This window comes from Lepisosteus platostomus, chromosome 11 (assembly GCF_059453375.1).
Source record: "Lepisosteus platostomus isolate fLepPlt1 chromosome 11, fLepPlt1.hap1, whole genome shotgun sequence".
Classification (NCBI taxonomy): domain Eukaryota; kingdom Metazoa; phylum Chordata; class Actinopteri; order Semionotiformes; family Lepisosteidae; genus Lepisosteus; species Lepisosteus platostomus.
In genome coordinates this window covers 339,466-364,005 of record NC_142621.1, presented here as the reverse complement: position 1 = coordinate 364,005, position 24,540 = coordinate 339,466, and the positions used below count along the sequence as shown (strand labels likewise).

The following is a 24,540-nucleotide window of genomic DNA, read 5'->3' as shown; positions in this document are numbered from 1 at the left end:
GGATAAAGTTCAAATCGTGTATCCATCGCACACCTCCTCAAAAGGCTGTTTGTCCCTACGCGCGCACCATCCCGAAGATCCGGCCGCCTGTGGACGACTTCCTGTTTTCGTTCCGCATCACGCTACTGTAATGTAAGATGGGGCTGTGTGGGTGCAGAACAGCTGAGCTATAAAATTCAGTCTTTGTCCGCGTCGTTTTCAGGATGACCGAGAAGAGTCAAGACCCGCTCAGTTTCTTTGCAGCTTACGGCAGCAGCTCGGAGTCCGACAGCGAATCCGATTGTGAACAGGGAGCCCAGGCTGCCGGCCGGACACGCCAGCGAAGTGCGCCTCAGCAGGGGGATACACGAGCTGTCGGCGGGGCGGTGGCTTTGCCCAAACCTGATGATCTATTTAGATCCATTTCTAAGCCGTCGTTCCTGTACAATCCGCTCAATAAGCAAATCGACTGGGAAAGCCGGACCGTGAAAGCACCGGAAGAAGTAAGTCCGCAAAGGAGTGACCAGCTGTTGATCCATTTTTACAACTCGGGGTTTCCGGTAGTGTTGGCCATCGGATTTCCCCATTGATAATAAATCACATCAGGCGTTCACAACCAGTCACCGTGGGGAATATTAATGCTTCACATCAAAAGCATGGTCTTTTTATTATTGTAGAAAGAAGAAAATAACAATCAAGGACATATACATGCAGATACTACACCATAACAATGCAAAGACAACATCAAATGAATGAGGCAACAGACCGGTTGAAATATTATCTAAAGCACGAAGATTACCTTAGGTATCGCATAGGATTTTTAAACCAGTTTTCTTATGGTGTTTTTATAAACTCTTAAAGAATCTGAGTACAGCTTAAATGAATCCGTAAATTATCTGAAGCACGTAGAGGTTTTACACACTCGACATTTATGTGAAATTTTGCCAAAATTAAAATAACATTTTACGAACGTCTTTATTTTTATTCAGAACACCAAGAACAATGTCCTTAAATGTTAATTTATACAATTATTACTCTTATTTAACCAGAACAGATAGTGCCCAAAAGCTGTTACGATGACATGAGAAAAAACGTGTTCAGTTTTTTCTATATCGGATTCACAAAATGTACAGGTGCTACAATGAAAATTAAAAATAATAATAAAAAGCGTTGTATGAAGAGCTTGCTGTATGAATCCATTCCTTTGTGCAGTTATATATTAGCGATCACCTGTGCAGTTTTTACAGAACTGCCATTTTCCTCGGTAACTGTTCTGCATCACTCGGAAACCAAACGCTGAATGTTGAACAGGACAAGAGACGTATTAACGACGTCTCAAGTCAGCAAGTATTTAAAATATTATGAATAAAGTTCGTCAAGTTTGTTTCTCTGTTAGTGTTACTTCCACTAAGGCGTTGTTTATAGTGTGGAAACCTGCCCAAACAAACAAAAAATCTTAGTTGAACTATTTAAAAAATAGTTTGTTCTTGTTTTCAAATCTCCCACTCCTCTTCCTTTTATCACAGCCAGCAAAGGAATTTAAACCGTGGAAGACCAACGCCGTACCTCCACCGCAGTCTTATGCCACGCAGGAGAAGAGCGCCCCCCCTGGCCGGGACATGGCAGTAAAATGGTCCAATATGTATGAGGACAACGGGGACGACGCCCCCCAGCCGGCGGGAGCGCGCGTGCACTTCTTGCCCGAAGACGAGGAGCTGACCGATTCCGGTGAGTCACAGCGACGCTGTCCAGTTTGCAATGGGAATTTGCTCAGCTCATGGTCATGCGATTGGGTGAAACGTGATTCTACAGAAGAAACGGCGTACCAAAAGATCTGGGTTAACGTTGTAAGGCTCTTAATAAAAATGCTCTATATACAGAACCAATCTCCTGTTCTGTTGTGGAGTCATCTAGTTTAGTCACTGTGTACATTCAGAGTGCTTGTCCTTTTCAGATCTTCTCTTAGGTGTGTGCAGCTTTCAGGGGACATAAGAAAGGGTATAAATGAGAGCACTAAAAGAACATGTGGCTCATCCAGCCTGTTCGATAATTCAAGACGGTTACATATTAAGCAAAACTATTGCAGTGGTGAGTTTTCAAGAACACAGTGTTGCCTTATGCCACGGATATGGTTTGTTTTGAGCCGCTAAGAGGACATTGTGATCTCCTTATTAAAGGTGCAGTTGGAGACTGGGCATTCTCATCCGCTCCACTGCAGGGTTTGCAGGATGAGTTGCAGAGGAGAGTTCAAGTGTTTATGTCAAAGGGGTTGTGGGCAGATGTCGGTTGTTAGATCAATAAGTACCGATATTGACGCTGCAGCTCCCTGTCAATACAGATGAGGACAAGCACAGTCCGTCCGCTAAAAAGCGGAAGGTGGAGAGCTTCCAGCAGAAGGAGAAGAGGAAGCGTGAGGTGGGACAGGCCAGCTCGGAGAAGAGCTTTGTGGAGGAGGAGAAGAGGATTCTCCGGCAGAGCTTCCAGTCATAGTGCCTTTGTCCACGGGATTGCGGGACAGGGGACTGTCCCTGTGCTGCAGGATACAGGATGGGGGACTGCCCCCGTTTCTGTGGGATACAGGATGGGGGACTGTCCCTGTGCTGGAGCCGAACTACTGCTCTCTAGGTTCTTAGGATTTACTCACTGGCACTGTGGTGATGCAGTTAACATAAGGAAATCTGCTTTCTGCTTTTGTGGACATTGTTTTGAGAAGTAAGAAGTACAAAAGTAAAGACACGTGTGATGTCTTTTATAATTTTTATTTGTAATAAACAGGTTGGTAACTGTGTGTGTAGAACATTTATTGATCATAATTGTAATTTGAATCCAGGATTAGTTTGTGCACAGTCATGTACTGTGTTGTATAAATCGCTGGGTCTTGGGCAAATCCCCCTGTAGCCAGGCACCCACAAGCAAGGATCACCTGAGTGCACACAGCAGGTTAACAGAGAGTATTTGTGCATGAGTGTAATTGTAATAGCACATTTCCTTTGAAGCATCACTTGCAAAATGTGAGAGGTAAATTCAGTTCATTATGGAAATCCAAGTTGTATTAATTTAATGGCTTTGCACTTTTTTTAAAAAAGGCAGTTAAAAATGAGATTCAATAGATATGGATGTTAACCACTGTATGTATACACATTTGAATAATTTTTAACGATGTCAAATCTGTTGTTTGTGGAAATTCCATTAGGTGGCGATATTGGTTAGGGTTCTTAATCTGAAACTACACAGTCCTAGTAATCATTTTCAAATTAGTGATGAAATAAAAATAAACATAGAGTGTACCTTTCTCTCAGCTGGAAAACATAACAAATGTTAAGATTGGTGAGAAATGTTGAACTTTTTCCTAAAGCAAAACCTGAATGTTTTACATGGTTCTGTAAGAACATAAGGAAGATTTCAAAGTAAGTAATTCATAAAATAATTAATATTATTGCGTTTTGCAGTCTATTAAACTGTTTTGACCACATTTGTTTCGCAGACAGGATATGGGAGATTCCTGTCTTGTAAGTTCCCAAACATATGTTGTCTCCACTAAATTTGGGGCTGCTTATCTGATCAGATTGCCTCAGCTGTGAAGCCAATGTCAATAGATCTTAAACCCCTCTAGCAAATTAAATAACAATGGGTGCCAGAGTGGCTCTACCTACTTAGGATAAGGAACTGTGGAAAAAATGGCCTCCAAATGCAAACATATGTCATAGCAAAAGTAAATAAATATTCTCAATATTACACACTAGTTCCTCTAAATACATTACCTCCTGCTTTCTCTGAGTGGAGCCAAATTCCCTGACCTTCATGTTTTCTACTCATCCACTTGTTTTCTAAGCTTTTGTCCAATCCAGGATTGAGAAGGAGCTGAAACCTATCCTGACAAGCAACACCCTGAACAGGACCCCAGTCCATCACAGTGCACAGACACACACACGTGCACTCATACCAGGGCCAATTTCCCAGAAGTCAATTTACTCATCAGTATGTGTTTGGATGGAGGAAGTATGAATAGCAGAATTTCTATGCTTTTGCACACAAATCTGACACTTGTAACACTTCTTTCTGAGATGAACACAGTAAGTCCTGATTATTTTATAAATGACATTTACAGTACAGTTAAGATAGTACAATAATCGAGATGGTGTTGGAGGCTCAAAGGTTTCAGAAAGCTATTTGGAAAACAGTTTAAATATATTCCATTCTCTAGAGTCTGTCTCATCATGTCCCTCACCTATATACAAAAATCTGTCACTAGAATTAGTTATATTCTCAATTCAATTTTCCCGTACATATAAATGCATGACATTTAGACTTTTGTTTGTAGGGAATATTTATCACTATTATCTTAACAGAGTTTAACTGAAATGTTATGAAGTATTTCTGTTTGCAAAATACTCTGACATAATCAACTGCAATTAGCTCAGCCCATTTGAAAACTGTTTTCAGAGATCAAGTTCCATAACAGACATCGGATAACAACAGTGCAGTTCATGCAGAAAGGTTTAGTTTTCCAGTCCAGTAGAGAGGAACGTCTACTGTGTGATGATTCAGGGGTGACAGATGACTGTTGTCAATGTTCACATGTCTGTAAAGGCCAAGAGCTGTTCATTCAGTGAGTGACCTGGCAGAGTGGGGAGGCTCTGGGCTGTCTTACTGTTACAGGAACTGAGTGAAAATTGACTGTAGGTGTAGTTGAACTGATACAGTGTCATGATGGAAGGGTTTGCCTCCATAATTCCGCAGTGCTGTATTGGGTATTCACTGAGTTAGCGGAGTGTGTCAGAACATCCCTTGGCTGTTCTAGGCTGTTTTTGCTTGCATGTTAAGGAAGATTATATAAGCTTATCCCTACACCATGCCACACAGCATAATCTTCAGCTTCTCCTTCCAGCAGCCTGACATCTTGCAATGCCACTGCCTTTTCTCACTCCTCACTTATCAGTCCTGTGGCTGCTTTTCAACAAAACTTCACATTTGCTTAATTAAACCAACTTCAATTTAACGTTGTTTTTGTGTAGTAACTTCTGTCCCTGCTCTTTAAATATTTTACTATATTTTATATATATGGTTTAATTTCACAATACTGTATGTCTAGATTTACTGTAAATTTAAGTATGTTTTCAAAAATGATGGCTGAAAAGATCTGACGCTGTTATGCACTTAAAAAAATGAGTCTTTCATACCTGCAGACCTGATTTTCCATATGCTGTTAAAAGAGGTTAGATGGCAGCAGTACATGAAAGTTACAGAATGATTCTTAGCTGTAACTGTTTCCTAATCAAAGGAATACCTATCTGTCATCATCATTCCAACTGGAATACAGGTAAATATGCATTTGATAAAATTCCTCTTTGTGGTATCTGCCTGGCCATGTCTGAAATGCTTAACTGAACCAGCATAAGAACAGAAACTGATTTTTATCTGAATTTATGCACAGGTAAATGTAGTGTAGTCTTTCTCCCTGGATCGGCTTTCCAAATGGTGCCTGCATGTGGTTTAATCTACATACAGATGCTAGATGTACTGATAGTATTTATTAAATAAAAACACCATAAAACTGACAAAAGAAAAATTTCAGTGCACGGAAATAACAAACATAAATGTTACTTGATGTTGGTTTTCAAAATTAGATGAAAATATTTTTCAGAAACCTTTAGAGTATTGAAATTCCTTACTTGCTGAGTATGGTACATATGTATATTACAATTTAAAATTTAGATTTTAAAATTAAAATGTACAAATGTATTGTTTTAAATAGAAATTACATCTGGGTTAGTATTAGAATACTTGTACTTTATATATGAATGTATTAGAAATGTCATTCTGGGCTATTTTTAAAATGCTTTTTGTCTTAAAAGTATGTCCAGTGAAGGATGCTAACACACTGAAGCAGGATTTGCAGAAAGAGACTTCAGTTTCAAGTATGTGTTATCTGTTAGTGTGAGGAAACTATTCCTTAACAAAAGCTGAGGTCTGGAGTGTCTGCTGGCCTTTCTTTAGAAACACAAGGCGCTGTTACACGTCAGGCACGAGTGCGGTCACTGGGGACACCACTGCTGAGGGTCTTCACCTGCAGACAGCTCCCTAATGTGAAGGGAGATGTTTTTTACAAGCCAACAGCTGGAATTGTTACTGTGTGAAACAGATGTTACAAACATTTAAACAATTCTGGAAGAATTTCCAAAAGTAACCCTGTCCCACTAAAAACTGAGATGTTTAAGAACCGACTGTCACAAAAGTATTAGTACCTTTCTTATGTCAGCACCATCTCATATGTTTTTAAATCAAGACATGATTACCCAGGGCATGATGAGTGCATAGGAAATATAAGCAAGGCAATCAGGCTTTGGAAATGAAAAAGAAACAAAGCAGAGACTTTGGGCCTTTGAAAACTGTACATATTGCTAATACTTTCCGTGTATGCATGTGACACAGAGTAAACTTAGTTCCCCTTACACTTCACAAGACAACGATTACTGATTAGCAAACAGGCAAATACATGATGGCGAATCACAGACTTATTCCAGCCTCCAACCCTACCCTTGTTCTTTAACCACTTTAGATACTGGTCTGACTTTACAAATTTTGCTGATAAAAAAAATCCAAAAGAAGTCTAAATATACTAATGTTCTATTACAAATTGTATTTTTATTTTAGGTAACATTTCCATTTTACACATTCATAGTCTACTTTAAAGAAAAATGCTCAAGTCTCTTTTTTTTTAAAACAGACACTTGTGTGATTTGTATTGGAACCACGAGACCATGTGAGCAAAGCAAATGAACTCAGAAGTCAACTGCTGAGACACAGAGTCTGATCTCTCCAGTGATAAGCTCGTCTGTCTTGGCTCCAGGTAAAACAAACTGTCCTGGAGTCCTGAAGCCTGAGCCCTTGCCTTCAGCCTAATGGCTGTAATATGGATCAGCTTCAGGCTTTGGGAGCTAAAGTGGCTGGAGCAGTTGAGCCACTGGGCAGAAGACTCCAAACAGAATCAGACCCTGGAGAGCAGCGTTTGTCTCGGTGGGCTTAATGGAGGCATTCTTCCCTGCTCCCTGTGGCCCATCGCCCATGTCTGATAAGTGCAGAGAGTGTTTTTGGTGGGGGTGAGCCTTTTCAGGTAGCATACCAGACAAAGATCTACAGTACTTTACTTAAGGATCACATAACGAAAAAAAAAAATTTAATTCCTCATTTTTAGAACACAATAGCACTGTCTGAGAGAGATATAGCAGAGATGTGCAGGGAACGCTAGTGACGTGACAATGAAAGGGCTTTACAGATGCTTAGTTGTAGATCTAGCTATTGCTGCGTTAGCTTTCTTGGCTTTCTTCCAGTCGAGCCTGAAGAATACTACTGTGGGATCCTTCCCAGGGTAGGGGTGCACTTACAGTGAGACGGCCGCTAGTGACCTGTGTGGAGACGGACAAAGGGATTCTATGGCAGTTCAATAACTGAGTGTTAATTGTGTGGATTGGAGATTTTGCTTAGTATGAAAATTGTTTGTTTGCTACAGTGGGCTGGACCCTGCTGAGAAGAAGGTGGTCGTGGCCACAAGAAAGAATGGCTTTCTTGTTACACTTGTTTGCATGTTGTGGTTTGTTATCAGGTTAAATAGATAAAGTCTACAGAGTTTAGTCGGGTTTTAGTCAGAGTAGCTTTTGTTTGATTAAAGTCAGGAGTTCTCCACGACAGCAGGTCCCCATAGTCGCTATTCCAAAAGTAGACATTTTCAATGTTTTTTTTATTTAAAAAAATTGCTAACTCATTGAGTGAAGTCAGCACTGTAACATTTTCCAGTTTCGTCTTGCTGTTTAATTTTAAATATGATTAAGCAACCTTTGAATTTCAGGACATTTTAATAAAACTTTTAATAAACCTTGGCAATGATTAATGTTTTAGCATTTGCACTGAGATATTATTGAACTTTAGTTTTAGGAATGGAGGAAACGTTAAAATAATTATTTAAAAAGAAAATCTGTTCTGCATGTTTGGTTCCAGAAATGATGAATGAAAGTCTGTTCCTTTAGTTGTTCCTGAGACTATGAAAAATGGAATTTGTTAAGACTAATACGTTGGTGGATTTTATCAGGACATGATTTGGAATGTATTTCACTAGGCAACACTGAAGGAATTAACTCTAAAAAAAAGAACAAATGACCCTTAGAGAACAACAAAAGACATCAGGCTGCATTAATTTAAAAAAAACAATATAAAGTTATGAAAATGTGTTTCAAAACTCCATTGCAGCTCACTTGTGGTTCAAGTTTTAAAAATACTTGGGAATAGACCTTCACTCTTTTGAAAACAAGCCTGACTTGAGAAAATAAGGAGAGATATATAGGAGCCCGAAAGTTTTCTCCAGTGTGTGTTTTGGGGGGAGTGTGGTATGGACACGAGTGCAAGGCTGGTGAAAAGGCTCCTGGCTCTCAGAGGTCAGCGAACAATAGGACCCAGCTGAGGGCAAAGGCCAAAGGCTGAGCACCATGGGCTGTTTGAATAGGAGCCAGGAAAGCAGATGTTATTCCTTCAGCTTCACAAAGAAGGAAGCAAATGGCGAGTGTTGTGAAAACCTGCTCCCTCTTACATCAGCCTTACAGAGCCCCTTGAGCTGAGGACTAAAGCACAGTTACATGAACATCACTTACAAAGCAGTGCAGTTATGGACAGGATTCAGGCAGAACAGCATGTTCCTGGTTTTGGCACACTGAGTTGCGCATGGCTCCACATAAAACATATAGTAAGTTCTCAAGATATAGTTTTTTTTTCTGGGCTCATTTTATTTAATGTTGGTAAATAATGAAGAATTGTATTATTCTGGAAGTAACAATAAGCTCATATGTATTACTTTACATGATTTTAAGAGAGATGTTTTCCTTAGAGGGCAGATGTATTACCGCCATCAAGTTTGCAGCTTGCGTTTTCGATGTCTGTGCTCCTGATATGGAGACTCTGGTGATAATAAAACTCCTGTAAGCCTGTGCTGGTTAAGCATACCTTCAGCTGCAGCACCACTTGCTCTGAGACTGTTGCCAGCACTTGCTGTGTAGCTTATTTCACCACATTTCAGTGAATCTGCCACCACAGTGATAAATAAAAGGTACTGAGAGATGCCTGTCATCCCATGATATACTGTAGTCAGAGGACTATAAGACCCCCAAGACAAGCTAATTTCTTATTGCTGACCAGATGGACACTGGAGCAAATGTTAGTATTACATTGTCCCTTCTGTTTTTTTGGGGGTCTGTGCTGCACAATAAGCTTTATTTAAACAGCTGGAGAAGGAAGGTTGCTGGTTTGACTTGGTCTGTGGAGCAACTGTAACAGCTGCACAAGCCCTGAGTGAAAAGGCATGAATTCACCACTAGCAGAAGAAGACGTGTGTGTACAGGCTGACAGAGTGTTCTCACTTGGACGCAGGTCTGCCCAGGATGTGTTCTGGGGCCTGACCTGCGGGATGAGGCAGCTCTGCTGCAGCACCAGCAGGACGAATGGGAAAGACCAAGCTGTGTGCGTGAGGCTGTGTGCTCTCCTTGCTTTTCAAGGCCTGCAGGCTTTGACCTGTAAATAGATGCCCAGACAGAGACTAATCTGCCACCCAGGCATGCACAGGCGTCATGTCTACATGGCTCCAGAGAAATAACTGATGCTTATCTATTTCTTTTTTTGAAGCACATGTGATAATCCATTCAATCAGTACAGTCATTGTACCCATTCTGCAATTCTTAATGAGCACAAAACACTGAGGTGCAATGCAGGAGCAGGTCTGGCGAAAAGAGCTGGGTCCACAGCAGCCAGTTGCTGCATGTAGAAGGGAAGGAGGAGAAGCTCAAGCTGGGAAGTGTAAACAGTTTGGTTAATCAGCCCTGTTGATTCCACCAGCCACCTCATGCAACACTCAGACAGCTCTTGAGCAGAGAAAGGTCAGCTATAAAAAATATCAGCTTCACCTGTTAATTACTGATAATAACATTCCTTGGCTTTGTGTAATCCTCAATCCTAAAAGGAAAACAAGTAAACATGAATGTATATAACAATCAGTTTTTTCTAAGAACATGATGAATGAAAGGTTACATAAAAAATCTCATCCAGCCATTTGAATGAAGTAAGTGTATCAGCTTCGACAGGTCAGCTAAGTAGCAACGTTTTTTATGTAATATGGTGAATAAAATTGTATACAATATTCTAAAGCAATTTCTTACTGCTACATTGTCCTATTTTGTTATAACATGGATGGATTTGTATAACTATATATCCTAATTTTCTGCTTTTTATTGCCTAAACCTCAAGTTTACACATGCGGTGTTGACATAGACATCTAAATATTTTTACAGGCAGTTTCATTAAGCTTGGGGCTTTCCTTAACATCTCTGTACCTTAAGTTTCTCCTGCCTGCATGTAACACTCTACACACGTGCTGCTTGTTAAATGGCATCTACCATCTTGAATTCTGTTTAAACTCTTTTGAATTTTCTTTGCCACTTCTTACCGTGTTCACTAATCACGACGAACCAGACTCACTCTTACTAACAACACCTGAAACTAGATCACTGATATAAATTGGCAAGTCTGGTCTGAACACTGATACCAGCAATACCCTGATTGCATCACGGCAATCTGAGCAGTCACCTCTATCTGTGCTGTTTTCTATCCATTAAGCAGAGCATTTTCATATACACTTTCAATGGATTGTGAAAATCTAAATATGCTGTTTTGTTTGCTGTTTGCATCCATTACTGCAGTTGCTTATTCATAGAACTGTAACATAGTGAAGAGAGAACTGGCTTTTCTAATTCGATAATGACTGTCCACTATTCTCATACAGATTATAATTAATTTGGTTCTATAATCTATAATTACCTGGTCTATTATTGGTCTATAATTACCTGGTTCGGATTTCCCACACTTTTGTATGGTTGGGCGCTTTAGTAATTATGCAGTCAATGGGTCTTACCCCTGTGTAGAGTGACGGCTGGGAGAGTTTTGTTAACAGCTTATGAATGACATATCTTGTCTCCTTAAGTACATTTAAAAGAACACTAGTAATGAAGCCAGTTCATTAATTTTTCCTGTTCCTTCACTGTTGTACTGCTGAAAAAAGTATTATTTATTTTCGCCTCCATTACAAAATTACTTCAGTCTCTTGACTGTTCCAATTTAATTTTTGACATGGCTAGAGGTGACAGTTCCAAAAGAAGCGCTGCGTTTCTGCACATAGAAAAACACAAGTGATGTCTGCAAAGCAGATAGTAGAGACACTATCTTCCATATGTAACTGTAAAAAGATATTTTTAAATTCAAAGGTTCTGCACCATTAATTGGAGAATATGTTGATAATGTTTGGAACAGGGATTAGAAATTATATGGGCCTTCCTCTTCCTGATATGTGTTTATTTTTTTTAAATGATGTCTACCACTGTACTCATCTCTGCTTTCTGACAGACCAGGGGTGAGTGCATTATAGAAAAAGGCTCAATGGGCTTGGAGCCCAAGAAAAGAGGCAGCCTTGTGTGAAGATCCGTGAAGATCCTGTTTAGATAAAAGGTCAGCGCAGACATCCACAAGCTGTCTTGTTTTTGTCTTTGGGCAGTGATTCGCAGTGAGGCCGGTTGAGGGGGAGGGAGGGGCAGGTGGTGTTTCAGGTAGATTGGGAAATACAGCTCTTTTGTATCTTTCAGTGAAAGTTTTCCAACCGCTATAAATCCCTTCATTAGGTAGGACTTTTCACTTACTCTCTAAGTGTTAGTTTTTATGGAAGGGAATTAAGCCTAAAATGTATACGGAGTTAAGTAAGGAAGAAAAATGATACATAAAATATTCTGCAACCTTTGGTTTAAAAAGCAAACCATACCAAGCAATTTACTTAATATGTAACATAATTAATATTTTTTGAGTCTGTAATGTTTTTGGTGGTGAACATTTTAAAATGTTTTTATAGCATTGTAACTCCTATGAAATGTACAGTTCTTAGTATTTATTACAACTATTTAATTTATTAATTTTCTAGCACCCTCCGGAAATAAACAGTTTAAAAAAGACTCCACTCAAAAAAGTCCACAAATGACACTAGAACCCATGAGATTTCACCTATGGGCACATAGGTCAGTAGAGTGAATATAACAGGCCCTGTTTGAGTGGCCTAAATACAGGAGGTTATGTAAGTAATTATACTAATTAAATCAATATATTGATCAAGACTAACAGGGGTGAAAGGTAATTGCATTCTGGTGTTCTTATAGTGCTCTTGGTTTTCTAGTTCATTTTCATCTGCAAATTGCACAAGGAATGTGGATATTATAGATATACAGTACTGTATATAGTAAATGTAACAATTTCAAAACGTTACCAGGAACTCCTAATTTTGTCTATCCAAGGATTCTCCATATCAAATATCAGGTAGCTGATATTTTCATTGCAGTTACAGTATTTCTGTTCCTGCTCTTCCAACTCTATTAGGAAGACATTTATTCTGTATTTTTTTAGATCTGAAAGAAAGGAAACATTTTTTGTTACATAGGGTAATAATACATTTCAAAACATCAAACCTAGCATTCAATCTGCAGTCATCTGACTAATCCTTCAATTGTCCCAAATATTTGAGTTGGAGTCATAGAATTGTTTATATTATTATATTATATATTATTTATATGCCCTGCAGCTTCTGAATAATATTACCTTTTGATGTCTTCCAGTCAATAATTTGTTTTTGATTTAAAAAACAGAGTACAATATACAAAGATTTGTTAAATATATATTTTATTAATCCCAAAAACACTTATGTTTTTATTTTTAAGAAAAAAATAACTTGTTCAAGTGATTGTCAGAGCTGTGTTTTCAAAGCTCAGTGTGAGAGTCGGACAGGTACCCTGCATGCCTATAGGTAGGGTTGAGACAGCAGAATGAGCACATTCTAGCCTGAGCTTTGTAAGGTCCCTGAAGGCAGAGTGTGGTCAATAGTGGTTTGGTTCTGGTCAATACTGGGATAGGAGACAACAGCTAAAAGCACATTATTGGTAAACCAGTAGGTGGCTCTCCTCCCAAAGGGCCAACATTTGAAACCAATCAATGCCCCAGTAACAAAGTAGCATTTGTGATGTGATCTGTCCCAGAAATGAGATGTTAAAACTGAAAATGCAGGAACTGAATGTTCTGATCTGAAAACTGCATACAGGTACAGTACATCGCCAGACTCCACACTTTCCCCTGATGCACCTCAGTTGCCTCTGTGAAAAATGCCAGACAAGCAATGGTCAGATTAAGCTTTAATGACTTTATTAGACTGTACTCCCCTTGTAGTATAGTCACCTTAGTATACCTTAGTATAGTATAAAACACTCATTGGGGGCACATAGAATAGTGGGTATGTCTCTGACCTCATGACTGGTGGGTTGTGAGTTCAGGTCCCTGCTGCTGTTGAACCTTGAGTCACACTCTTTACCCTGTGTACTCCAATCCACCCTGCCATATAAACAGGGACCAGCAGTGCTGGGGGGGTTGATCACTACGATGGACCAGCTTTGAGTCACATGCTCTCGTCCGCCTGTCTCCATGGAAACTAGGATGAGCTCTGGCCTGGTGAGTCAATATGGTTAGGTTACATTAATTATTTGTACAAACCTATGTTTTCACTTTTCAATGAAAAAAATCCATATTAGAGTTACAGTTGTTGTATTCTGTTATAATCTTGTTTAGAAGAATTGCTTTCAATTCTTTACTAAGATCAACCTCAACTGATGGCTAACAAGAGTCCAAGAGAGTTTCAAGTTTGCCGATATGGCACACTTTTCATAATGGTTTAAAAACACAAACACATTGCATAGTTTTGTACAGCACAATAAGCAACTAATTTTTGGCCTACCAAATTCTTTGAGACATTACGTTACATTTATGTTTTCTAAGTAAGCAATCTCTTAAAGGTTATGTACAATATGTTTTAAAGCTAAATTATCAAATTAAGTGATATAACCAGTTCACTGTTTATTTTAGTTTTTTTTAAGTAAAACTTACCATGCAATGGTAAAATGAGCATTTTTTAGAGCAATTCAGACCTATTAGTTTTTAAGTATGATGCTGTCACCTTTGATTTAAGAAATTAAAAAGTGGATCAGTTTGTCTCATTTCAGTATGATTGTGAGACTCCTGTCCTACATACATTCCATAAATATCAAATTGGCCAGAGGTTATTTTTCTACTGTTTGCTGAAATGCCTTTCCAGCTTTTTGTGAAGGTGTTGATTTGAACAAAGATTGGAGGGTCTGCTTCTTAGTCTGGGAGTTTCATTAACATGCCTGGACAGGGGAATGCTACAAGTATGTGCCACCATGTGCTTTAACTTAAAGCAAGAAAGCATTTTCAGAAAAGGTCATTCATTATGGTCACTTACATACTTGCACACAAAAAATGACGACATTCCATTAGATAAAAGGTTTCTGCTGTTGTTCCTACTAATACAGTGATGTGTTCAACATTAAATTGCAGGGCTTTTACAGCTCATTATTTTCAATTTTGTATAACATGGAAATTCCATAGTTGTTTCCTTCATTGTCCAGTGGAGTGCTATAAAATGAACATGTGAGTTTTTCAACAGTGCTGTACTGAATACACTCTCTTATTTCAGAATTGGCCTCCCAGCTCAACATGACAAGGCAGGAGAGAGAGGGTGGTGTGTGGCCAGGCTCCCACACAGGGGCATACTCACTCTCACACATCAGATAGGTCCTCTATGAGAACGGAAAATAAATGGTACTTCAGCTTTCCAATTACAAGACAAGAACTGCAAAAATTACAACTACATTTTATTTGAAACAAACTATTACCTACTGAAGTATAAAAGAAACAAAGCACATCTAATGCATTGTTTTAATTTGTGTTCTTATGTAAACTCCCTGATGTCTAACATCTCCGTTATGAAATAGTTTCACAATGAATGTTGTATTCCTAAGCTTGGGGTCAGAGTTGGACTTCTGATTTTATTCAGCATTTCTATGACAGTGCAAACATTCATTTAAAGTGAGAGGGACAGAGCATTTTAATAAACACAGCACCTTAAAGAAATTAAGAACATGGATGAGGAATGAAAGTGGCAATATTAAGGAATTTAGATGAGAAACGGAAGTGTTTTGTGTTGGGCCGTGTTCTGCCTTCTACTGTTCTACTGTCTGCCTGGGTAGCTGGTGGTTTTCTCTCTTCCCATCTCTTTGCCTATTTTGGTTCTGGAAGACCATTAGTGGAACATTGGATTTCCATCTGTCTGGCTCAGACAGGCATTGAAACATGGCTTCTCTGAGCATGGGAACACTGGACTGGCCCTTTTCCTTAGCCCACCCTGGCATTTCCACAAACATAAATTCCACTGTGAAGTATCCTTCTCCGCTTGCCTGTGCGGTTCAGTGTGAATATGGAATGAAGGGTTTCCAGCACCAGAACACCTCACTCCTCTTACACAGATGCCTTTTGAAAACCACTGAAAGGGAATGAGCATGCAGTCGTGATAAATAAGGTAATGCAGGCTGAGTGAAGTGAACATTATCAGATTGCCTGATTGCTTCTGACACCACTGTAGCAAACGGTCCAAATGGAAACAATCCCAGGGGATTACAGATCAAACTCTGGTTGCAGACACCAGTAGTTATAATCTTGTACTCTGTCATTTCCTGTGCTGACATTTCTTGGCTTTTATTATCAAGTTCAGCTCATTCATTAAAACAAATCTTACAACCTTGAAGTAAGCAACTGCACCCATTGTTAGATTCTATCTAGAAAATGACATTGTACTGAAGGCATGCTGAAGAATTTGAAGCTGTGTACTGTTTCCCTTACAGTTAATATAGTGCTCTGATATAAAATACATTGTGAGTTTCCACACATATTGCAGTGGATCACTTCACTATGGATTCTCTACTTAGCTTGTTCCAGTATGGGCAAGTAAGGAGACACTCAGCCAACAAGTGCATATTTTATTATGCTGTAGGTAGTCAGAACTAAAATAGAGACTGATGTGTGAGGCAGTAGGATTCCATGGGTAGTTAGCATGGATTTAGAAAGGCCAGGTTTTGCTTAACAAACGTGGTACTTCTTTGAATGAATGACAGCAGAAATACACACATAGCATGTAAGTCAAGTATATTTAGTTCCACATAACCATTATTTTAAAATTATTTCATGTTTAGTTTTTAAATTTCAGAAAGGAGGCCTACAAGGCTCTCATGTATCTGGATGAAGAACAGACTGATAGACAACACTGCAGACAAGGGGTGTGTTGACATGTGAGATGACATAATTAGTGGAATACCACAGCGATCTGCTCTTCCCAAGTTATGTTAATTATATAAACTCTAGAATAGTTAGTAAACTAGTTAGGTTTCCAGATGACTAACACAGAAGTATAAGTGAACACTGTAGATGTAGGAGAGCCCATTCAAACATATTTAGATATAAACCAAGACTGGGCAAACACTTGGTCAGTGATATTTAACGTAGACAAGGGCAAATTATGCTATTTTATAAAGGCAGTAAAAACTTTAACTACAGATCCTATGGAAAATACCTACCTGGAAGATGTATGGGAACAACTTTGTGAAAAGACAAGTGTTTATAATGACACATAATTTACATCTCAGACCTAGATAATGAAGGGAAGCAATAAAAAGGGCACCAAATTGTTAGGATATGGTTAAGGTGTAGAAATTAAATTAGGGATATCAAGTTGAAAGTATACAATACACTAGTAAGACTTCATTTAGAATATTTTAATTTTGGTCACCATGCTATAAAAAAAGATATTGCTGCTCTGAGATCAGTCGAGAAAGGAGCAACCTGATCCATCTGGTGATGAAGGAGATGTTCTACACTGACTACATGAAGGAATAGAACCTTTTTAATCTTGAACAACATAGACTACGAGAGGACTTGAACTCCTCACAGGTGTTAACAAAAGCAACCCGGCCGACTTCTTCAGAATAGTGACACGTTATACATTTTTGTATATGCATACATTGCATTGTAAATGCATGTTATACATTTTTGTTCGTCTGACAACATACAACTCAGATTTTATTAACGCGTTAAAAAGTCTTGCAGAATGTGTCAGTCTATCACGATCCACAGAGTACACACTCCACAGTGTCTTTTCCAAACAGGTGCATTTCCAGCAAATTTTAACACAACACCCTTACCGAGTCCAATTCACACATACAGAATATTACATAACAAGATATCAAAAGGAGTTTTTTCTTTCAAAATCTGCTGCAGTCAAATTCCTTTTGAACAACAAAATTGTAATTGTTTATTGCAAGGTTTTTGTGCTTCATTTGCATATTTTATAATCGCTGGAATGCGCATGGCTTCTATCCATTCTGTAACCCTATCAGAGAAGTACGTCATGCATTGTGTGCGCGGTGTTGTTTTTCTTTAATAAATGATTCAGTCGTTAAATGTGAATTTTTAAATTGTTATAATATTCTACAGACGATAGCGTATTATACCGAATTGCAAACTGTATGTTAATTGTGTCCTACATAACAAAAATATACCAAAGAAATGACTTGAGCTTTGGCAGCCAGAGTCCCTACAAGACAAGTCGAAAAACAAACGTAGCAATGTGTAACAAAGATTGCTACACAGCTAGTGCAAATGTTACGCTGTTTCTGATTTGCATGCATTCTTTAGGCAACGTTAAAGGGATGGTTATTGCTGAACCATTTATCTTTGCGTAAACATTTTCAAATCCGCACAGCCTCACAAAATGTAAAAAAAAACAACTGTTTTTTCAGCCGATCTAGTCGAAGCTGCGGTCATTTTAATTGCCGTGTGAAATGACGTTTCCAACAGGCGATTACATAGTCTCCAGACACTTAAGAGCAAATCACTGTATTATATGAACCCGATCGTTTCATTTTCACTGTTTATTATCCTAACACATCTCCAAACATTAAAATAACTGCTAAATTGTATATATTTGTGTTTATATGCTATATGTTCTTGGTACGACCACAAAGTATTTAACAGCGCTGTCAAACCCACGAATTTGATTTTTTTGGCTAGACAAGAGCAGCTCTATCATTATTCGGATTTATATTTTTAAGAAACCACACAACCGGCACTGTCTCCGTGTGTTTGTAAAATGCTGATGCAAGTCGTATTAACCTTTTCGCCGTCTATATGCGCAACTCCAAAAGACGGGATTGTAATTAAGAAAGTCGAGTTTTCATCCAAATGCGGGTACGTGTGAGAGAACACACCGGAAAAAAGGTGTTTGGAGGTAGAGTTTGCGCAATAGGGTTTTAACCTTTCACCCCCAGAAAATATTCCAAGTATTTGAATCCAGGGGGAGAGAGAGGGTGCAAGCGAGCAAGCTGTGGAAAGAGAGCGGTGACAGTGGAGAATGGAGTGCTCCGTGGAGCGCCGGAGAGTTTTTACTGGGAAAAAGGTTATCCAGCTGGCTTTCAGCTCGCCGGAGAGCGCCCACTGAACCTGGAGAGACGAAGGGCCGGAAAGGAATGGCTGATCCTCTGCGGAGGACTTTGCTAGCAAAACTTCGGGGGAAGAAATCCAAGAAAGGGACTGCAGCTGGTGGACTCGGCGTTGCTGCCAATGGGGGTCACCGTGAAGGTAAAGAAAGGGTTTTGCGAAAGCGAGACGAGCAAGCACGGCAGGCTAGAATAAGCGCTGCGGGTTTGAGTGTCGAGCCAGAAGCGATGAGGGGCAGAGAGAGCTGCTTGAACGGGGGCTGCGAGCCTCCGAGCGGGGAGATCAGTGTGGTGCTTGAGAGTGCCTTGGCTCAGTGCGAGACCTTCGGGGGCATAAGCAGACGGGGGGATCCGCACGGTCAGAGCAGCGAGGAGCTGCGGCTCAGGGGTCGAGTTAATGAGGAACTCTTGGGGGTCTCAGTTCAAAGACAAACTCAGGCGAGGGGGAGCGACAGAGACGAGATAAGCGGGTATAATGAGCAGGATCTCCATTCCGTGGCACAAGTACGAACTCTGGAACAGAAAATGCAGCCTGCCGTCGTCCCGCAGCATTTTTCCGGGGACTCGATAGGGTTTGGAACTGGTGAAAATCGTGGTTTAAGCCGAAGAAAGGCTTTTACAGATGCAAGGGAGGTGAATTTGACAGACGGGCAGTATCTCGTTTCAAAGAATAATAGAACAAACGTGGGCTGTGAAAAAGATCTGAAGATCCGCAGCGACGGAACTGATTTCTCCCAGCAACCTGACTCCTATCTGGGATTCCCGGAGACCTTTAAAGACAGAATAGACAACAATTTGCCAGCCGGTCACAAACGAATATTCGAAACAAATTTTAACATGAACGTCAAAGAAATACGTCGGCTTGCTGGTCCCGGTCAGTTCCAGCACAACGACAATGACAATTTAGAGGAAAAGTTTATCGACCATACTGAAAGTTACGAGGGTTGTTCAGTATTTACTGGACAGTACAAAATCGCCAGTTTACAGAACACAGCGTTTTTCCCCACCGAATTGGAGATTTACGATGCAAAACTGGCTTCGTATAGCATTAGTGTTAGAGAGAGTGTGCAGCGACACAATTCAGTCTACAGTGAAGAAGACGATTACTATGATAACGAAAGTCTCCCATATTATGAACCCGACTCGCAACACTGTAAGTTAAATTGCGTTCATGGCTCGAAAGGTGTAGAAATCGCTAGTCTGGTGCATCCCGAAGCAGAAGCCAGCCTGCAAAATGGGCCAGAGAACAGCGCACGAGAAACAGACAGGTTGAGGACCAAGCTACAAGAAGCTTATTACTTGCTCATAAATGCAATGAACGACATCAGCTTTGAAAACCAGGTTGGTCTTAACGGATACACAGACCGGGGCAGCACGCCCAGCAGCCATTCTCAGGAAAGTGTGTGCTCGCAGGCGTCCGTCAAGGCTGCGGACAGCGATGCGTGGTCCGCTGGAGACCACAGCGCCCAACAGCTGTCCGACACGGATTCATTACAGGCGAGTCACTGTGACCCCCGCGAGCCGTGTTCCAGGAGCAAGAGCTCTCCAGTTAGCAAGAGCTTTGAAAACTTATCGGCTGTGAAAGTAAGGTCTTCACTCCAGAGGTCGGCTAGCGATGGAGCTATGAAATACCCTCGGGCGTATTCACAGTGCGCTGCCTCGACCCGTCTTGTTAAAAAAGATGGTGGAAGTGAGGTGTACGGTGTAGCTGTAGAAGACGGGCGGGCCAGGCGAGGTCCCCCGTACGATGGCTTGTGTAGCGATGACTTCTTGCAGGACAGTGGGGAGAACGGGACTCTGAACGGGAGCGGTGGCTCAGTACACAGCCTCTCGGGCTCCTCCGATAGTGCCGAGGCTCACGGTGGGGAGCAGGATTTTAAAGATCGCCGCGGAGCGTCTGCGAAGCCACACGGGGTCACCGTCAACAAGATGCAGGAGTGGATGCAGAGGGGGCGCATGCTGTCTTCAGAAATGAAGCAGCGCATCGCGGGGTCCTCTCTCTGCGGCCAGGGACCCCCCAGTTCGTTGGCCGGCCGTGCCATCAGGAAAGACGCCTCTTCCAAGAGGACGCGACCCTCGGGGCTGATGACCACGCCTCAAGGCAGTAAGACCGCTGGGAGCGCGACTCCTTGCCAGGCAGCCCAGCAGACAGGTAGGCACGTTGCCCTGACGGTGGGATCCATGCTGTCTTGGCTCCCGGTCTGTCATCTTCTGTCCGAGATCCTCTGGGTGACTTCTGGACGCAAAGCAAGGGGCTGCGCTCAGCTCTTTTCTTTCTTTGTGGGTTTAACACTGGTGGAGGGGTCTCTCTTTCTGCGTGGTGTAGGTAGTTGCAAGGTGAAAGTTTTGCTGCAGGAAATCAAGAACTAACACACTCTTTAGCACCCTTTAAATGTTGCTTCAATAACTGATCATTGCCGTTGAATCACACAGTATTGTTTTAAAGTTCTGTAAAAAAAAGCTTGGAATACAGGTGTTTATATTGTGGATATAGACTTTGGAGTTCTTATGGAATGATATTGGAGAGTACGTGCTGGTGTAACATTACCCGAGTCCTGGGTTATGTTTCAGGCAGGTGCTTTTTGATGTGGAGTTTGCATCTTCCTGCCTGTGCTTGCGTGAAATTGCTCCATGTGCTCTGGATTCCTCCTACCTTTCAAAGCCATGCTGGCTAGATGGACGCTGGACTCTGAATTGTTCCTGTGTGTGTCTGCCCTGCGATGGGCTGGTGTGTCTCTCCTTGTGCCCTGTGCTTCTGGGGTGCACTGTGGTTTCCTCAGCCTTCACCAGCTGCTGGGTGCTTTTTAAAATAGATGGATCAGTGCTACAGGACTAACTCTAGATTTTGTTCTGTACTTCTTTAGCCTAATTCCTAGGCAGTATTTTAATAGAATTGATCCAACTATAATTTTATTCTTTAAACTTTTTTTCACCATTGTGATTTAGTGTGTGGATTGTTATACTTAGGCCTGCAGATAATTATCACTGCAGTCATTCACAATAGAGGTTTTTATTTTATATTAGTAAGAGAATCCTTTATTTCGGTGATACACAGCAGCAAGCAACTGGGAGCAATGCCCACTGTGAAATCAGTAATTGTGGGTCTGTTGCTCTTCTGATCTATATCATCACTCTAGATTTTCATGTAGTAAGGAAACTAGTCCAATGTGCTGATGATGCTGAAACAGGGGGAGTGGAAAATACAGACACAACGGCAAGATATCTGGTCTCGGTGAATTTAGTCATATATGGACAGGGTGAGAGATCTAAATCTTTTTGGTTTAGGGCAGGGAAGATTTTAAAAAATAAGTATACAAGCTCAAGCAATTCTTCATTATAGAGAATAGTGGGTCTCTGGGACTGGGCCTCGACCTCTTGTCTGGTAAGCCTAATTCTGGGCAACTTCAAGAAATGACTGGACGACATTCACTCAATTACTAAACTACCAAAGGAGCAAAATGGGGCCGAATGGCAGAGGGGCTATTCGTTTGCAGCCTTGTCTCAGTCTCTTATGTTATTGAGGAAAAATAACATTTAGGCTGTGTTGCCCTTTTAAGTATACCCAATTTAGAATATTGAGTGAAAAATGCAGAAAATGCTTTTATTCTTTAATTTCTGATTCCTGTTATAGTTCTTATTGTAAGATTAGGTACAATACCTATTAGTAGTATTTTCTAATGCTTTTCAGTTTTAGAAAACTGTGGCTGTAGTAGCTGGTACTATTAGGGAATTGAGTGTCAGACAATCTAATAGTGCCTGTTGTTGAAGACCTGTGCAGTTCTGAACCAAGGGTATCCATGCCATGTAGAGTGTGTGTTGTGTGTGTTGATATTGGGATAAGCCCGTGGTCTTTACAGAGCTTACAAAATCGAACGCTGTATGTATTGGACAATCTGTGACATGTGATGTAACGCCAGAGATGAAAATAGATAGATAGATAGATAGATACTTTATTGATCCCGTGAGGGAAATTGCAGTGCAACAGCAGCTTAACACACACAACACAGCCACAGTGTAACAAATTATATAATAATAGTACAATACATACAATACAATACAAGAGTTACTCACAGTCCGGACACACAAGAGGAAACTAGAACAGAACAGTACACAGAAAATCGTATCACATGTATGAATATAAATATAGATGTAACCATAGATATAAATATAAATATAAATGTATTGCACAGGTCCCTGGCATATATTGCACAAAAGTGGTTGTAAACGGGAAAAAGAAAGAGAACAGATGTAGCAGTAGATGTGTATATGCGTTTAGTCCAGAAACAGGTCACTGTCGCTGTTGCCTCTGCCAAGACGCACGGTGGATGCGTTGTACAGTCTTATGGCAGACGGCAAGAAATAGTTACCAGCACAGCAGGTACAATTGCATGGAAGGCTTCAAAAGGCCTGCCTGCTAGTAGCGTATTTCATATTAATATTTCCAGGTTATGTTGTTTTATAAAATTTGGAAAAAGTGTACAGATTCAGAAAGCTTACATTTCTCCCGGTTTTGCAGTTGTAATTGTTTCCAGTTGATCATCATATTTCTTGTAGTGAGGTTTTTAAACTTTCATCCTATGAATGAATCCATCTGTATTACAGTGTTAAATACTGTAGGTTGCAAGTTATTTAGTTTCTGAGAGAAACAGTCTTGTCAGAGGGAGGAACTGGGCTCCAGGCTTGATTCATTCATTTTTGCTTGGATGCTTCCTGCGTGTCCTGCACGTGTTTGCGTTTTCCACAGGGATCCTACAGCCACTTTTTGGCTGAGCACCAGAGGGGCACATGATTATTTGTTCAGAGGGAGCAACAGCAGCCCTGGCTTTGCCAGTGAGGCTGCTGTCTTTCTCTGATTCGTGTTGCTGGCTTCTCACAGCTCATGTGTGAACAATATCTCTGTTTGCTGAGAGGAGGCTGCTAGCTGGGGAAGCACCCTGTGCCTCTCTGTCTGCAGGGTTGTGTTATGGATGATTCTCAAAGTACAGTAGCTCCAGGGGGATCAGTTTTTAAGTGAAAATACCAGTTTTTAGACAATCTGGAAAAAAGCCCTCATACGTCATGAAGGAGCTATGTGTATTGAGGTCACTTGGCAGATTACTACTGTAAAATCATTTAGCTCCTGATAAAAATAGCCCTTTTCTCATTTATAAGCCTAAGATCTACAATTACAGTAAGCATATTTTTTCATATACACTGTGCAGATGGTTTTAATCTGAGGTTTAGTTTTATATTCATATAGTAAAATGAATTGAACCCAATTGAGCAGATGCACAACTTTAAATATTCTAAAATGACACCGAAATTTAGATTGGCTGATGGTTCTGGTTTTTACACAATGGTGTATGCAGCTGACATTTAGCAGAAGTATTGAAAAGTTCCTCTATGCATTCAAGTTTGGATTTAGAAAAATAATTCCTCATTTCCTCTGTTATGCAAAGAAAAATCAGTTGTGTCAGCCATGCAGTACTACAGTGAAAGGCCTGGCTTTTAAATATTTTTAATATTCCCAAATAAGGTAATACATTAAAACAGTATATTTGAGTCCATTACAGCTGATTATGACTATTTCCATTGTATTACCTATGTTCTACTGTTCGGACATAGTCAGTGAAATTCAGATTCTCTTTCAAGAATGTAAACACGCTGTCCCACAGACGATGTGGATTAACAGGGGATGTTGAAACAAGACAGGATTTAATTATCAGATTGTCGGCAGAAATGCAGGCAGTGTGGAACACCCCGTAACATGTATTGGCTCCAGACAGGTGAGCTTTGTGAAGGTCCCTTTTGGTTTCCCTGCAGGGGTGAAGGTAAGAGCAAATGGTCCTCTGACAAACTGTCCAATTAACTCTGCTGTCAGGGGCTTTATTAAGAGGGGCTCCAACAGGCAGCCCATGGCGTAAGAATTCCAGACATATGAGGGGTCTTCAGTGTTTGGCATGCAGGTCACCAGGGAGCTCTATTTTGTTTGCTGTACTGAGGGGTCACTAGACTTACCAGAGGATCGGAGCTTAAATTAAATCTTCTGCAGTCAGCAGTGGGGTTGCATCCCTGCAGGGGTTTAACCATGATTGTCCTGAAGGCCTTTCGTTCTGAACGT

At 40.5% G+C, this 24,540-nt stretch overlaps 2 protein-coding genes across 5 annotated transcripts in view; both read left to right on the top strand.

The window, feature by feature from the left end:
• Positions 1-90: 90 nt before the first annotated feature.
• c11h1orf52 (chromosome 11 C1orf52 homolog) lies at positions 91-3,714 on the top strand. Its single transcript, XM_088597656.1, has 3 exons — positions 91-482; positions 1,506-1,707; positions 2,318-3,714. Exons 1-3 carry the CDS (start codon positions 204-206, stop codon positions 2,467-2,469), a joined length of 633 nt encoding a protein of 210 aa, XP_088453782.1. The 5' UTR covers positions 91-203; the 3' UTR covers positions 2,470-3,714.
• A 14,523-nt stretch (positions 3,715-18,237) lies between these two features.
• Positions 18,238-24,540, top strand: part of syde2 (synapse defective 1, Rho GTPase, homolog 2 (C. elegans)) — a 46,928-nt gene continuing 40,625 nt past the window's right edge. For 3 of the 4 annotated variants that reach the window (XM_088597646.1, XM_088597648.1, XM_088597647.1), the window contains exon 1: positions 18,238-20,592. In XM_088597646.1, the coding sequence (XP_088453772.1) occupies positions 18,471-20,592 (2,122 nt within the window). In that variant the 5' untranslated portion in view covers positions 18,238-18,470. The remainder of the gene's footprint in view (positions 20,593-24,540) is intronic. The other variant, XM_088597645.1, reaches the window with a different exon arrangement.

Bases quoted from the DNA above. Each gene is read 5' to 3' on its own strand.
- c11h1orf52 (XM_088597656.1), top strand. From the start codon at position 204: ATGACCGAGAAGAGTCAAGACCCGCTCAGTTTCTTTGCAGCTTACGGC. The intron at 483-1,505 runs GTAAGTCCGCAA...CTTTTATCACAG, and splicing joins CCGTGAAAGCACCGGAAGAA to CCAGCAAAGGAATTTAAACC. The intron at 1,708-2,317 runs GTGAGTCACAGC...CTGTCAATACAG, and splicing joins CGAGGAGCTGACCGATTCCG to ATGAGGACAAGCACAGTCCG.